At 40.4% G+C, this 17105-nt stretch overlaps 2 protein-coding genes across 5 annotated transcripts in view; one reads left to right on the top strand and one right to left on the bottom strand.

The window, feature by feature from the left end:
• git1 (G protein-coupled receptor kinase interacting ArfGAP 1) overlaps window positions 1-9811 on the top strand; it is a 31173-nt gene extending 21362 nt beyond the window's left edge. For 2 of the 4 annotated variants that reach the window (XM_061045824.1, XM_061045822.1), the window contains 10 exons: window positions 598-695; window positions 1314-1425; window positions 2808-2932; window positions 4643-4795; window positions 5445-5795; window positions 6874-6954; window positions 7167-7243; window positions 7415-7591; window positions 7909-7972; window positions 8082-9811. In XM_061045824.1, coding sequence (XP_060901807.1) covers window positions 598-695; window positions 1314-1425; window positions 2808-2932; window positions 4643-4795; window positions 5445-5795; window positions 6874-6954; window positions 7167-7243; window positions 7415-7591; window positions 7909-7972; window positions 8082-8297 — 1454 coding nt within the window. In that variant the 3' untranslated portion in view covers window positions 8298-9811. The remainder of the gene's footprint in view (window positions 1-597; window positions 696-1313; window positions 1426-2807; window positions 2933-4642; window positions 4796-5444; window positions 5796-6873; window positions 6955-7166; window positions 7244-7414; window positions 7592-7908; window positions 7973-8081) is intronic. The other 2 variants (XM_061045823.1, XM_061045825.1) reach the window with 2 other exon arrangements.
• A 2999-nt stretch (window positions 9812-12810) lies between these two features.
• Window positions 12811-17105, bottom strand: part of tp53i13 (tumor protein p53 inducible protein 13) — a 6702-nt gene continuing 2407 nt past the window's right edge. The window contains exons 2-9 of the mRNA XM_061045828.1: window positions 16823-16885; window positions 16576-16626; window positions 16217-16275; window positions 15936-16014; window positions 15363-15491; window positions 14754-14948; window positions 13729-14644; window positions 12811-13479 (exon numbers count right to left, since the gene is read on the bottom strand). Of these exons, the coding sequence (XP_060901811.1) occupies window positions 13373-13479; window positions 13729-14644; window positions 14754-14948; window positions 15363-15491; window positions 15936-16014; window positions 16217-16275; window positions 16576-16626; window positions 16823-16885 (1599 nt within the window). The 3' untranslated portion in view covers window positions 12811-13372. The remainder of the gene's footprint in view (window positions 13480-13728; window positions 14645-14753; window positions 14949-15362; window positions 15492-15935; window positions 16015-16216; window positions 16276-16575; window positions 16627-16822; window positions 16886-17105) is intronic.

Raw genomic sequence — 17105 nt, 5'->3', positions numbered from 1 at the left:
TAAAATCGCAGCAGTACATTTTTTACACCATGATGATACATTTTGCAATGATGTGCAGCTCTCATGTGATCCGATTGATGGGGAGTGATCTAAACGGATCGTTGATTAATTGTGATCTAATGCAATTAACAAGCATTAGCTAGCAATTGCTAACTTTAGCCATACTAAACTATTAGTGTTGCTCCTCGGTCACAAGTGCTGCAGTTGTTTCTATTAACACAGACAGGGGTCTCAAGAAACGAGATGTCATTGTTTGTTAAGAGACTGATTCAGTTCTAGCCTTAGCCATAGGCTATCTTATTATTATTTAAAACAATTACAACAAAATGACACACAAAGTGAAAGTCTAATGCCGCCTCCGCCTAGTAGGCATGTCATTTACCAAATGTAAACAGGGTCACAGGCACAGATCCAAACACCCATGTACTCTTGTTCACAGTCAACCTCACACATCATATAGGTGTATTGTATGCTAGAGGTTAGGTTTAGGATCTACCAAATGGTTCTTTCTGTGCTTCTTTTTTTTATGTCTATGTATGCGTTTGTTGATTGAACTCACACAAAGACTGGTCTTTTGTTTCACATTTGTTTCTCTAGTGTGGCTTACAACCCAGAACCACAGCACTCTGGTAACAGAACGCAGTGCAGTGCCCTTCCTACCAGTCAATCCTGAATACTCAGCCACACGCAACCAGGTAAACATTAACAAACCTCCAATCATCACTGGTGGCTTGCATGTAATCTTTCCTGGGGGTAGAATAAGAGAGAAACTCCCTCAACGTTGAAAATATGAGCATTCATTACTCACAGACACTGTATATACCCCGCTGTGCCATATTTGCATGCTCTAATTTGGCAGTCCACTTGCCCAGGAACTGCTGTTTATTTATAATGAGAAGAAAATAATCACTCAAAATCTTGAGGGTCAAAAAAATAAAAAAGAGATGTGTTCAAGGACTCTTCTCTATGAGATAGGTGTAGTTCCTCACTTCAGTGGAGAGTGCCGTTTTTATTCTATTTTTTTGTATGGATGCCACCATGCTATTGAAATAACATGGTCTACGTTTCTTTGATATATTTGTGTGAGCTGACATTTAATGGCCTCCATTGGATGTGTATTTGTGCATGTTGTGAGTTCTCAAAATGACTTTTTTTTTTCTCCAGCACATAGTCATTGACCAAAACAGACAGGCAGTAAACCACTGGCTCTTGGCTGCAACATGTCTTTATTCCACAGAACATATGATGGGCATATCAAGTTGTGCATGTGTGTATTTATTAATCTAAGTCCTAGCTTCTGACCTGTTCTTCAGGGCCGTCAGAAGCTGGCCCGTTTCAATGCTAGGGAGTTTGCCACACTCATCATCGACATCCTGAGTGATGCCAAAAGAAGACAACAGGGGAAAGGTCTCAGCAGCCCTACAGGTGAGAGACTAAATATATTAACGCGTATGTGTTCATTCAATTGTAAATAGATAGGGGAAAGTTTTTGATTGATGAATTTACCTCTAGAAGTAATTGTGATAGCTGTGTAATATTTTGAGCCTCAGTCACTCATTCAAGGGGGCAGTACAGGAGACATCAATGGTCCCTGCTCCTTTTCAGGAGGACTGCCCGGGGAACTCTCCCGTTTTGCTTGTTCATACATGAACCGCAGAGCGAGACACTGTCGCGGTCAGGACAGGAGGGGGGACGGGGATTTCCTGAGGCAGGACATGACATAAATAGACAACGCAGAAGTGCCAGATGAAACAACAGAGGCCGCTTATCGTGCTTTAATGATAATTTTTTATCGTTTGCCTTTATACCAATGCTGTGTGAAGTTCCACAGACACTGCATAAAAAATTAAAAAAAACATTGAATCAGCTCTGCATCACTCTTCCATCTTTCTGCATTCTAACCTCTCTCTATTGTTCAAAAGCATCTCCAATTTGTATCCTGGTTTTACAACGTTTTTGGTCCTGGAGCTTATTAGAAAAAATTCCGAGGCTTTTTAGGTCGGGTAGAATCAGTTCTATCTGAACCAGTTTGTTTGCCTGCTTCTATCAATCCAAACACCTGTTGGTTTGCCATTTGCAAGCAGAGGGGCGTCCAACACGGCTGTGTGGGGGTGCTTTAAAACCGCCTGCTTTTTCTGTTGAAAACATAAACAGACCTTCTCAGACCAGAATCTAAACTAAGAAGGAGGACATACTGGCTTCTGCGTTGTTGTCAGAGCAGGTCAACAAAGAATGTTTCCTTAATATCTTGATGCTATAGTAAGGTCATTTTATGAACCATACATCTCCATGGTGAACTCTGTAAATTCACATTGTGTTTTGGAAGCCCAGCACAGCGGGAGCTCTACACAAACACACAGTCAGACATGCATGCACACACAGTGCTGTGCTCCCTCGCTGGCTCTGCTTATACTGTCTCACCTCTGTAAAGCTTCTGTCACTACCTCCAAAGACAGTACAGACTGGGGGGAATCACTTCGTCCCCTCAGTGGTAGAGCTGGTCGCCTCTCAACCTGAAGGTTGGGGGTTCAATCGCAGCTCCTGAAGTCACATGTCCTTGGGCGAGACACTTAACCCCAAATTGCTCCTGTTGCTGAGTCAGCTGTGTGTGTGTATGAACAGTTAATACCGGTGGACACTTTACATAGCAGCTGTGTCAATAATGTGTTAATGTGGTGTGAAATGGTGAGTGTGACATATAAAAAGTGCTTTGAGAAGACAGAAGGCTAGAAGAGCACTATTCAACGTCAAGTCCATTTACCAGAATACTGAGAGGTTTAACATACAAGCACTTTGTCCTTTTCCAGACCCATTAGATCTGGGAATTGATGATGATCAGCATGACTACGACAGTGTAGCCTCTGATGAAGATACAGACAGTGAGCTGACCACCCAGAACAACAACAACACACAACGCAGCAACCGTGCAAAGGTATGGTACATACTCACACACGACTTTAAAAACCAATGCACACGTTAAAAAAGCACTAAAAAACAACTCTGCACATACTGACATGTTTTCAACTATTCAGCTCTGTTCCTCTGATTTAACAGTCATCTTGAACATTTTTGCAAATACACCAACCAGCAAAGGTTGTCATGGTTTCCGTTTTTTGACAGAGTCCCAGCATGCTTTGCAGAGAGTGGCCGCTGTCAGAGCTGCCAAATATCTTAGGAGTGACATCAATAGTTATTCTGGGTTGTGTTACAGTGGCATCGTTCAGACAGAGAAAGAGCATATAGCTGCATCTCAAGTCTCTTAAATCATGTCTCCCGCTCCTCGGGCTAAACCAGAAGTAGCTCCGGACCCGCCATGTTGAGGAGCATTCCAAACCCGTTAAAGCTGTTTGAGGAGAGAGCAGGGAAATCTGAGAAGCAATGAGGATACACAAGAGCCCTTCATGGAATTTAGTTTACTGACAGGCATGCCTCGTTATTGGATATCACTCACTGATTGGACAATGCAGGGGATCGGACTTCAATAAAAATGATCAACATCAGATTCTAAAGAGTCGGTATGTAATGAGCTGGGATTAAAAGAAATGTTTGACATGAGGATTAAGAATGAAATATTGAGCATAACTTTAATGAAATCAGTATGATAGTGTATCACTCCCCATTCTTTGTGTTTGTTTTCTGATCCATCATCAAACAAAAAGTCAGTTAATTTGTTAATTCTGTTAATCAAGAAGATCATTAACAACTCCTAAATTATTAGGCTGTAATAGAAATATTCTTTTTTCATGGTAAGTTCACTTTTTAATATTATTAATGAAGATAATTCAAATCTGAAACAGTGGCAGTCTGTCAGTAAGAAACACTTTTTAATCATCCTGTCAAAGTTCATATACAGCTGATCCTTAATCAGTATCAGGGTTTGATCATTGTTTTTATGATTTCAATATTTTCCATACATTTAAATAATATAGAGACAGATAGTTTATGACGCACTGTAAAGGTATCTGTGTTTATAAAATAAAGAGTTTACATGATAATCAATAATAAATAGACTTGTAATCAGGTAACATACAGAGACAAAACACTGTTATCGTGTGTATTTTACAAGTGCATGTGTGTGTAGACAAGGCTGTCTAGTGTCTCTTAAAACGTATTTCCCTGTTCCCTCTCTCCTTCACTTGTTTCCTCCCGTCTCTCCATGCATCTCTGGTGGGAGGGGCTTAGAGGCAAGTGAGTGCTGCAAGTAATGTAGACATGGATGCGACTTAAGAGACTTGAGATGTACCCTCTGTATGTTGTCATAGGAAAGAGAAGAGGACATTGATGGAGAGAAAAAGAAAGGCAACATATGCTCAGAAACTAGAATCAATGCATCAGCACTCAATGCATTTGAGAAATAAGGGGGAGGAAGTGGTGTAGATGATGCATTGAGAAGCAGGTTGTACTGACCTTGAGGCTGCAGGGCAACATCCTCCTCTCACACAGATACAAGTAGTTTTATTCAACTCAACGCTGCCCTACCCCCATATTATACATTTAAAAACTGCAAAAATAACACATTTTGAATTTACAGCACAATACTGTTAAGTGAATCTACAATCAACCATTCATTCTGAAGTCAAAACACAACACAAATAAAATGGTTCTGTCTGTCTCTGTACTCTCTCATGTCCTTCCTATCCAGAGTATGGACTCTTCAGACTTATCAGATGGTCCCATCACACTGCAGGAATACTTAGAGGTGAAGAAGGCTCTAGCCTCCTCAGAAGCTAAGGTACAGCAGCTGATGAAGGTCAACAACAATCTGAGTGAGGAGCTACGACGGCTTCAAAAGGAGGTAGGGAATATAAAGGAGGGGGAAAAAGGACAAATCGGGCCAAAAAGGTCAGAGGGGTCACCATAAGCAGAACCTCAGAGTCGAGGAAATATGTAGCAGGGGAGAGGGCTGAAAGTTGTTTTTTTACCTTCTGTAACAGCTGTAGAGTGCAAGTTATTCAATATAATAACACCCATTTGCCTTTCACCATTGCCTTGTTGATCATCATTAGCTTAATGTTTTCATTAGTGGCTGACCTGTGACTCATTCACCTGTTTATTGCCACTTTGATAAGGTAGTCAAAGAAAAGGGAGACATGGACATTAACAGCACACACTGCAGACAACAAATACTATAGTGAAGTAAGGTGGTAGCCAACAGTACCCTAACGCAACTGAGCCCTCATTTCCCCTCATTGCTGAAAACAAATGAAGTGCAGGACTGTGGCCTTCAACACCGTTCTAAACCTGTCCTGCCATGCAACACATAAAGTGTCTTGATCACCCATTCCCACCATGACTTAATCTGTATGAGCCTTTTACTAAACCTGTGATTGTGGATGCTTGTCTCTGACTATTCAGTTGACCCCCCTTCCTTTACCCCCCAATGCCCCTCCCTATGTGCCCTCATCCATCCTCTCATCCTCCCCCGCTCCCTTCCTGTTCTATAGATCACACGGATGCAGACTGAGAACAGCGTGCTGCGGGGGTGCCAGCAGGCTGGGGGCTCAGCTGGCTATGGGGTAGGGGTGCCTGGTGGAGGAGGAGGGGTAGGAGGACAGTTGCAAGGCATTGGGATGAGGGGGGGGATAGATGGAGGGGGTCTGGGTGGGTTTGGACCAGGAGTGGACCCCCCTGTACTCTCTGTGCCCTTTTCGGCTGTCCCCCACTCCTATCACCACCGGAGGGACCGCCAGGCATTCTCCATGTATGAGCCAGGGGCGGCCCCGAACCCCACGGCCCAGGGTACCCCAGCCCTGGACTCCCTGGCAGCCCGCCTGCAGCCCCTCAACACACCCAGCGTAAGTTAGAACTTCCCTGCCCCCTTTAACTCCCCACCTTCTTTTGGGTGGCTAGAGGCTCTCTTCTGCCTGTTTGATGGGTGATGTACTCATCACTATATCCCTTCAGTATTTCCATTCCTACGCCTCACTTTCAGATCCTTCTCTTTTCAAGTTCCAGTTGTGCATGATTTCCATTTAAATGTGAAACAATAAGACCATACTCTTTGATCTTTCACACTATAAAGGAAAAGTGCATGATTGTGATGTTAAGGAGAAAGATGGAAGAGGGGATTTTGTTTTCTGGTTTGGTAGCCCTGTGGAATACCGTCCACACTCTACCTCGCCTTGCTCCCTTTAACCTTCACATTCTCAACTCTTCTTGACCTCCCAGTTAGCGCTCCTCCTTCTGGACAGCTTTATTACTTAGTAGTTTCTATAACCACCTCTATGTTTAAGTACACATACTGTATGTCACACACACATACACACACTGTGTGAGCAGCAGCCTATTTACAGAGAACACTATGAAGTCCAGTTCACCATTCCCTTCCACAAGATTTACCTGTTTGTTTGTTTTTCTTTCTGTCTGTCCTTTCACCTGTCTGTTCGTTGCTCGCTGAAGTGCAGCAGTGCATCCTTTGTATGTAAGCATTCTGTCTGTCATTGCATTTTTTGCTTTTGGATCACTTGTAGGATTCTCTCACGTGCAACTATGCCTCACTGCTGCTTAATATTCATTGTTTTATTGGAGATCAACATTAGTGTTAATGTTTTTGTAGTGATTGTAAAATGTTTATTAGCAGCTAGTTTAGTTGACAAGTGAATATATATTTTAGTGTTGGCAGCTAATAAAGACGTAGTGCTGATGGGGTGATGAGTGAGCTGCAGAGCTGTTTTGGAGCAGCTCTAACCGACCTGTTTTGTTTTCCCTTTTTTATAAAAACACCAGTGTCTGCACTTTTTATTCATACTTTGTCTACCTTGTTCTCCTAATATTTTATTTTCCACACACCTCTCTTTCCTCTCTTTCCTATCTTATCTCTATTTCTCCACGTTGCTTTCCTCTTTCTGCCCTTGTCTTCTCCTCCATTCACAGGTAAGGAGGGGGGGTACCGGGAGTCAAACAGCTTTTGGAGGCCAGCATCTATCTGGATCTACAGAGATTGGGAGATACATGGCAAGTCCTTACAGTTTAAAGTTTACACTTAACAAAATACATATTTTATGACCTTCATGATCCCTCACCCAGTCATTGAGATATGTTGTTAAACCTTGAACACTTTTGAAAAAAGAATAATACAAATAATTCCTTAATGTTTAGGTATGGTCCTTCTTGTGTTTGTGGGAGTATTTATTTTCTCTTTAAATGATATTTGTTTTCTTCCACAGGTCCCTAAACTGGAAAAGCATGGCAGTGGCACTGACAGTGACTATGACAACACACAAATGTACGAACAAACACTAAGGTAAGACCCACTGCTAGTCACTGTACACTCTATGTTCAGTTTTCTGGAAATCATTTGAATGACTTGCAGTGTTAAATTGCAGAAGCCCTCCACTGATACATGCCCCCTTTAACTGTCAGATGTCTTTGTTTGTCAGAGTTGTTGATAAAACTATCGTGTTTTCCATGTCAGTATGGGCCGCAGCAGTGAGGAGGAAGGTCGTGGGGAGTCTGAGGAGGGAGGAGGTCGAGAGGTTGGGGAGCCAGATCCCACCCTGCCCTGCACAGAGGATGTCATACTTAAGACTGAGCAGGTCACCAAGAACATCCAGGAGCTGCTGAGGGCTGCTCAGGAGTTCCAGCACGACAGGTTAGACACCCCAAATATGAAACAGTGACAATAAACATTTGCTGCCTTAGCCTTAAAACTATACTCCTTATTGTATCAAGTGTTTATCTCCATTGGATCACACAGTGAAAAGTCACAGAAACACATTTTGACCCCCTCATTAACAGCTGCACCGGGTGAAAGCTTACATGGTGTGTCACAGCTCAGACTCAAAGATGGTTCAGTTAGTTTATGCAAGTTCACTTATTATACATAGTCTGTAAAGATTAGTCCTAAACATCAATTTGTAACAAACAGCCTGATTACCTAAATAATCATGTGTGCACCTTTTTCTTTAGCTTTGTCCCATGTTCTGAGAAGATTCACTCTGCAGTCACAGAGATGGCCTCACTCTTCCCCAAAGTAAGTTCCTTTTGTCCCTTTCCCTCTCTTTGTGCGCTCATGTTCTTGATCTTATTTGTCACAAGCTGCCGTCTGACTTCAGCCTTTGAATCACTTTGTTTCTCCGTAGCGCCCAGCACTGGATGCAGTCCACTGCTCCCTCCGCCTCTTGGCTTCCAGTGCCTCACGGTTACAGTTGGAATGCCGTAAGGCAGCTCCCTCAGAGCCCGGGGCGCCTGCAGTAGACTACCAACTTCTAACTCAGCAGGTCATCCAGTGCGCCTACGACATCGCCAAGGCAGCCAAGCAACTGGTCACCATCACCACTCGTGAGAAGAAACAGTGATGCAGACAACACTATCTCTCCCAAAGGGATGGACAGATGGAGAAGAGAGCGAGAGAATGGATCAATGCATGAGTATGTGGGAAGGGAGGCGTTTAAGATAAGGAAAGATCTGTGATATTATGGCATTATAGATTGGACCAGGAAGATGGAGAGAATGAAAGGATGACCCAATGAAGCATGGAAAGATAGGAAGATGAATGGAGAAGGAATCCGATGGAAGGCAAGTAGGTTGATATTTTAGAACACCATAGACAAGAGGAAAAGGTCAAATTCACAAGTGTAGAAGTGAAAGTAGGAAAGGATAAATGGAAGGATCCAACATGAGACTATGGCTCGCTGCAACCATAAACTGTTGGAATCAAATGTGTTTAATAATCCGCTTAAACTGTGATAAGCATTCATGGAATATAAATACAATGTTGATATAAAGTGAACTGGATTCTAATATGTGGCCGCTTTATTTATTCTCAGCTGTCACTGGTCAGCCTTCCCCCTCCCTGTTAACCAGAACTATTGAGAAAGGAATGAATGTATGGTATGAAAGAGGAACAGTTGGACCAGCCATGACATACTCACACCTTCTCCGTCCCTCTGTCCACTGAGGAGTAAGGACATGTTCATACTCTGCTTTCCTCTCTCTCTCTCTCTCTCTCTCTCTCTCTCTCTCTCTCTTCTCTCTCACTCCCCTCTCCCTCTCTCTCTCTCTCTCTCTCTCACCAACAATGAGACATGAAGAGTGTGCAGTGCAGAGTCTGTGATCCATCCTCTGAACTCAACACCTTAAACATATGCTGGAACATAAGCTTTTCTCTGACACGTCATCCGATGACCCAGTGTTATTGTTGGTAACCTGCATGATCTGTTATGTTTTATCTTCGTTCCTCTCTTTTCTTTACGTTTGTTTTTTTTTACTTTTGAATAAGCAGATTAGTTTGGTCTGCACCTCTGGGGAGAAAATGTATGATTTACACAAACACTTACACTGGAGTTATTGAGATGTATTGTTGTTTATTTGTATCAATAGTTTTACAGAATGTCATTTTGATTCATCTCTTCCTGTATGATTATTTTATTGTCTCTAATATGAATCTCATTTGCAGAAATAGAGAGAAAGATGGTGAGCATGTGCAAAGCCTCTTACTGGGATTAAAGTAAACTTGCACGCATATACACATAAAGTTACAACCTGTGAATGGTCCTTACAAATTCTCATGCACTACTTTTCTGAGTGACAGTTGTGATATGTCGTGTGCCAAAGAGGTTGTACAGTTGCCAAAGAACAAAGAAAGGATGGAAGAGCAGATTTGTTGTTTGGTTTTGATTTCCCTTCATACTATAACCCCTTGGTGCATTTTTACAGGACCTTGATCAAAACCTTTTGTTTTCATATATCCTCAGCTGTCATTTTGGATTTATTTTATAAATTGCCTCATTTAATTGAACCAGTGGAATCATCTCAGAATCAGTCTGTTATTTATTTTTGCTGAGCAACACAATAAATTTTGTCCAGTTTGCTTATGGTGTTTATCCTCCCTTGTCATGCTATACAATTTTTTTTTTACATGTTGAATTCTGCTGAAGTATGGAAACACCATAAAGTTGATACTGTACATAAATGTCTATGTTACACTGGAGAAGATACTCCCAAATTGAATTGGATTTTGCTGCCTTAAGGGTACTTGATAACGTCTGTGATGGATACATTTAGACTTGGACTCTCTGGAAAGCACAATCAAGATCTTGTCTGTCATTGCCTTCTGACCTGGTTCTTAGAGAGATACTAGTTGTTTCTTCTAGTTTCTAGCTGTGTTTGAACTCTGCCAATGGGGACAAAGCATACCATTTTTTTTTCCTGAAGATGCTCACTCGGCATTTTTATGCTTCAAATGTTGTTTTGCTGTGCTGAACAATTTTTGTCACACCTGTTAAAAAAGGAAGCTCATGGCATCTAGCAACGCTCCCCTACTTCTGATTTGACCTCTCACCGTCTCCATTGATTGGACGATGGTTTCTCAAAGTGTTTGTGGCTTCATTAGTTATTTTGCAATGGTCTGTTGTAAATCATGCTCTGTAGTCAAGTGTTCACTGTAGATGAAATTTACTTGCATGAACTTTCCCTCAGTGCATCTAAAAAACTGTTTTACTTGTATGACTGCCTTTAAGACAAACTCTTAGACTGATGCTCAACAACTTTCAGCACTTCTCTGTGCACGTACTTCCTCTTTTGTTTTTCCTTTCCATCTCTTTTTTTTTTTCCATTACGTCAGGTCAATGACTGTCATTGTTCCTCAGTGTGGTACATGTTTCTCCATAGGTAAGGTTTAATATCTTTTCTGTTTCCTTAAAAGACAGAAAACTATGGAAATGTATTCTTGTTGAATATCAAATCAACATCATCATCTGTGTAAATCAGTTCCAGTGGTATGCTGCATTAAGACGGGGCAGGAGAAAAGATTGTCCCTTAAATCATGATTGCCGCAGTTTATGGAATAGAGCAATTTATACAAACTCATATTTTCATGTTATTTTGTATTCTTTAGGGTTTTATCTGCAAGATCATTGTTTCTGTTTTGGCTGAAGTAGGCTTTGGGTGTCTATTGACCAAACCTTCGATTGACTCCCACGTCTATATGTATTTGTATTTATTTAAAATCTTGTGAGTATACTGTGGCATTACCTCCTTGTGTTGTAAGATTGTACTTATTAAGGATCCTAGCAGAATCCAGAGGGAGTGAAAAATGAGAAATGTTTGATCTATGTGATTACTCAAGTGTGCTCATAAGTTGCACTACAGCAGCTGGGTGAAGTAGGATTTGATGGTTTGATTTGGAATGGGTCAGAACAGGTCTGAAGCAGTCTTTGTTTTAATACAACATACAGTTTCAGAGGAAGTTCTAAAATGTAAATGACCTTAGGGTGCCTCCAGAGAAAATGTGAAAGCTTCCGTGGGTTCATGTTTGACGCACTTTCTACACCTTTATCATGTCACCGTTTCAGCACATTCTATCCCCCTTCAAAACCCACAACCTCAACACATTTTTTAAAAAAGATTATATAAAAGTAGAGAAAACAATAACTTAGAGGTCAATCGTAATGGAAACTCATAATCTGTACATTTGTAATAAAATAGTAAAACAAGTTGTTGTCCTGGCTCTTTTGCAGAGTTCCCACTCTTTAGGGAAAAGTGTAAAACTTAATATCTTTATAAGACAGTATCAGTCAAATGTTCATCTTGCTGAAATTATCATCTTTAATATATTATTAACAAATGATTACTAGAAAAATAAAGATTCCCCAGATTGATTTTTTTTGTGATAATAAATCTCTAAAAATGGAATTTTTTTTCCCAATAATATTTCAACGTTTTATTCAGTAAAATACAAGTTTTACTTGACAATCCCTATTATTGGGCAATAATTTGAATACCCTAAAAGGTAAGTCATCAATAAGGTCCCGGTTGCCCCCCACCAGGATCAAGACTCTCATTCATCCTGAATTTAATTTGACATTATTATGAAACATTATTAAGACATTTTACTGCATTACATTGACACTTTTTCAGGATTGTTATTTCTGTACTCAACACTGTGCCACATTGAGAAAACTTCTTACTAACATACTGCACATGTCTGAACAAAATGAACATCATTGTATTGTGTTTCAATAGCCAACGAGACAGTGGGAGTACTTCTGCTTACTTTGCCTTCTGTTGATCAATTCTGTCTAATTTTACTGTAAAGCACCAAAGACATCAAGACAATTTGTAGTATTTGTAAACTTATAAACCCTAAATCTGATTACTGTTCTTGGTTTAGTTGATTCTTCTTAAGCAGACTGATCAATAATGCTACATCAGCTTTATGTTTCTCTTGCAAGTTCTCAACAATAAATCTAGTTAATAGAGTTGTTATTTAGGTCACTGTTGACAACTATATATGCAGTTGTAAATGATCTTGATTAGTTTGTGCTAGACTAAGAAAACAGCCAATATTGATTTCAGCGGATACCACTGTGTAGAAATCTTCTACAGAGCATATCTTTGCCACTCTTCTTGCATTGTCAGTATATTTAAAGAAATATCAATATATAAGGGTTTTTTTACTACAATTTTGATAGAAGAAGCCTTAAAAAAATTTAATTATCAGTCTATAACAGGTCAGGTGCGGACTTGTCCATGAGAAGAAATCCCAACACCCAAAGCAATTACTTCAAACAGCAGACTCCACATTGAAAACTTCTGTCAAGGAATTTATTGTCGCTGTAAACCCTTTTCTTGAGCCTCTTCAAAAACCCCTCCCAAATGCCACTTATCACATTCCTTCTGTTGAATGACAACAGACTTTTCAGAGCATGTACAGAAATGGGTCACTTTAGTTTATTCTAAAAAGAAGCATTAAAAAATGCATCTGGTCCAGAATAAAGAGGCAAGTGTTGCTCTCGTGGGAGATCAAATGTCAGAAAAATGCATGAAAGTAAAAATAGATGATCGTATTCAATCATCCACAATGAGGCATGCTGTTGGAGGTTGTTTTATTGTACCTATATTAAAAACCACATCACCTCAACATTCAGTAACAAAACAGAGCAATGCCCAAATACATTATACAAGAAAATAAGTTTTTTTAAATCACCTAAAGAGCCCTTGTGTTACCTTTGTAGTTATTGTAGATTAGATATATGGTGTGTAATGTGTATATTGTGATAAACAATGTAAACAGACAGGAGAGCTTCAAGCTGAAGCTCATGGGGATACAAATAACCAAAAAACATTAGTGTTGCTTAGAACAGCAACTTGCATATTTACATCCTCAAACTTTGCAGGTAAAAGCAAAATCACATTTCCAAAGGAAAGTAAAATATGTCATTGACAAATTGTGACCTTAATACAATCTTAGGACTTGTCTTTGGACTCTTGCATAGTACTCATAGGGATGTTTATAGGGGTCAAATGTTCCTTTTGATTCTCTATTCTTGCTTTTGGGCAGTAGTTTGGACTACTTACAGGTTGTTGCCAAACTCCACTCTTTACTTCTCCCACTTGTTGGGAGACTTGTTAGGAAGGTTTCCTTGTTTATCTATACAAGTTCTTCTGAACTGGAGGAGCTCGGCAGAAGAACACACTCCTGTCTCCTGCCCCTTTTCTGCCTCCTCTTTGCAAGTCGTATCCTCCTGTGGATCACATCTAGAGGAAACATACACAAACAGGTGATAACAAAATAATTGTTCAATTATATTAGAATACAAATGAAGTCACTTTCTAATCTACGACTATGTTCATGGTTTCTTGTGTGTTAAAGAGCATAATCTCTAAATACTGATATTAGGGTGCACAGAATAAACCCGGGAGGATCTTAACATGATCCTAAAGGTAGAGTTGTTGGAGGTTCAGAGGATGCACACATGGTGCCTGAACCCTGTGAGATTCACCTACCTGCTACACTGTCATAGTCCTGCTTTGGGTCATGCCAGTACAGACTGGGTGATGTCCTCCAGTGACGGTAGAGGCGTGTGTGAAGCACTGACAGGGTGAGGAGAACCAGGAGGAAGCCGAGTGCTGCTGCTGCCCACAGCGCCTCCTCAGTCCTGGGGGTCCTTGGCAACCCCTTACTCGCAAAGCCAGTCTTCTCATCTTTGTTGTGTGAGTGTGTGTGTCTGTGTGTTTGCTGCTGCTCCGACTCTCTCTCTTTAAAAACTTCATGAACTTTTATCAAACTGTCTGCTGAGTGTTTCTCTTTGGACCCTGTCATAACATGTTTCACATGTTTCACAGAGTCTGTACCTTCTTTTGACTTGATGACCAGGGATTCAATCCAGGCAGTAGGCCTTTGTAAATCAAACCTAGCTAAGGGTTTTGGTCTTCTCAGGCTGATGTTTTTATGACTGTTCTGTTGAACTGCTTTGGGTAGCCTGTTTTTTTCAGAATCAGTTTTGAGTGCAGTTTCAGCCACATTGGACTCCAGAAGAAGAGAAGGCCTGCGTGTTAGGCTCTGATTTATATTTTGGATCTTAAGATGTGAAGGAGCTTTGTTTAGACCAAGAGCATATGAGGGAGTCCTGTTCTCCCACCGTGACATGGCTGATGATTCAAGTGTGCCATCGTTGTTGTTATGGGCGTCCTCTGTCCTGTTGAGGGGGGGTCTGCTGGTTCGGTTAGACCTGAATTCATGTGTAGTGTTTTCTTTATTGTTCTTTTGTTTCCCTCTGATGCTAGCTCTGACGTGCCTGTGTGTCCCTTTGTCTCTTAATATCTTTAAGCTCTCTCTCTTCTTCTGTGACCCTTCCCCTTCTTCTATGGTTCCATTGGGCAGAGAGGAAATGGTCCGTTCGCAGCATTGCCTCAGAGACTCCTGTGAATTTATAATAACATCTACTAAGAGTCATAAACAGGAACACTCAAATAAATCAGCTGTGTTGTTTTTACTGCGATCAGAAAGTAAAACCGTGAAGTCAACAAACCTTCAGTTTAGCTGGCTCTTCCTCGAGTCCCCGTCTGTGTGTCTCAGCTGAAGACGTTAACAACAGGTTATACTTTCTGCTCACATCAACAAACTTATTTCTCCTAGATGTTGTTTTTTCCAACCAATCACAGACATGTGAAGTGGCCATGGTGGACAGCTCCAAGGTGTGACCCCAGGACACCAAGGCTATTGGCTGAACACAGGAGACAAGTTAAATTAATTATACACAAGAGAAAAAGAGACAAAAAATGTGTAAATTATATTTTTAAGTCATTTGTTATATAATTCTGGCAAGACAACTCAACTGCATACATAAAGAAAACCTATTTCTGTTTATGAAATCAAATGTGCAGATTTTTACACTAACAACGCTAACAACGACAAAAGTCAGTCTACATTTCATCTGCTCTAAAAAGAAGTCATGTTTAGGTATTTTTCACACTTACAGAGATTGTTAAACCCTTAAATTTGTAATAACACCGGCTTTATCTTGCTTTGTCAACACTAAATAAGTCCATAAGTTATTGACTGTTGTTAAGTCACTTCTTATAAAAGTCTGAGGTCCGAGTGTTTACAGGACACCAGAGGAACAAAGGTTTGGACTCACTGTGTGCTTATTGAGCTGTTTATGTGCTGTGATGATGTAGTGTGGCAGACAGGATCGAGCCAGGACAGACAGAAGTAGACGCTCATGGAGAGGAGCACAGGGATGGTGAAGCAAAACAACAGCTTCATGCTGTGAAAGAGACAATAAAAGAAAAACATTTACCTTTCATTGTTTCCATGCTCGACCAAAAGACAAAAAAAACTGAATACATTTTTTCAACTTCACACTCCTGCTTATTACAATTTAATATTGACTACTTTGTATTTCTTATGGTAGCAGAAGTACAAAAAATGTTGCTGTAAAAATGATACAATCAACTTTTCTAAATGAAGAGCGTTGAGCGGTTGTATTTTTTAAAAAAGGGATCTAGCTACTAAACTAAGAGAAACATGTTTATCTCTCTGATACAATATGTGTAATGTGGTCATTGCCTGTGTCTCAGTAGCTGATGTGTCTCTTTGCAGATGCCCTGAACAGAAAAGTCAGTTCATTCATTTAGGGTACTTAGCAGTATGAAAATAAATGCTGATGCAGCAACTGCAAAGTCAAAAGCTGTTTGACTTTGTAACTTACGTGTAAGTTATTGAGCCAGCGTTGAGGAGGACAATACAAGTATTCTCCACTCTCTGCTAGTACTGGTCTGTAAGCTCCACTGCAACATAATACACAGAGAAGCATCTTAATATCTACAAAAGCCCGGGCAGGAATATGTGTAAGGACAAATGTTATCTGAAGACACTTTGTTATATATGATGTTATTACTATAGTTATCAGTGTCTCTTTACTTGACAATATTCACTTTGATAGACTCTCAGTCTCCAGAGCATATTTTCTTTAAAAAAAAAAGAACTTACCTGTTTGGGATGGTGTGGTTGTATGAAATAGATGAATCCATACAGATGTGCCTGGCTGGCTGCAATGGAGAAACATGTATCATATGATAAGTCATCGAACATACCTGGGTAAACACTCAGTTATTACTCACACATTGACTCCATTCTGGCTTCAACAAGCACATTTCAATACATCAACAAAAACATGTTTTAAAAAGGCTTGTGTTGTGTTTGTTGGAATAAGTGTAACATTTGAGATATTGAATGTGTCACTGACTGTTACCACAGTGTACTTTAATATGTAGGGATATCTATGTTCAAATAGACATTCTTGTTAGAAAGTCAAAGGTTGTGAAAAGTGATTTGAAAAGTATCCTCACCTCAGGATCATACAGTGTGTCAATGACAGTGGGATGTCTCTGTGAAGTATCCTATAAGAGATGAAAACAGCTTTAAGCCAACATGTACTTGTATTGTCTATTTATGTTCTTTAATGATTTGTTTGACCTGATTTAAACAACAGGCAGTTCACTTTGAACAGGATTTACCACAACAATGTTCATCTTTGTTATAGTCTGTTTGAACCACAGAGACTTGATGTTCATTATGATGTGGTGATACATTTACCTGACTGGACACTGGACAGTCCCAATGATCATCACCCATAGGAAGGTCCCTCTCTAAATACAGCTATCACACACACACACACACACACACACACACACACACACATGAACACACACACACACACATGAACACACACACACACACACACACACACACACACACACACACACACACACACACATGAACACACACACACACATGAACACACACACATGAACACACACACATGAACACACACACACACACACATGAACACACTCACACATGAACACACACACACATG

This window comes from Labrus mixtus, chromosome 9 (genome assembly GCF_963584025.1).
Source record: "Labrus mixtus chromosome 9, fLabMix1.1, whole genome shotgun sequence".
Classification (NCBI taxonomy): domain Eukaryota; kingdom Metazoa; phylum Chordata; class Actinopteri; order Labriformes; family Labridae; genus Labrus; species Labrus mixtus.
The sequence above is the reverse complement of the archived record's forward strand: the minus strand, read 5'-3'. Positions and strand labels throughout refer to the sequence as shown.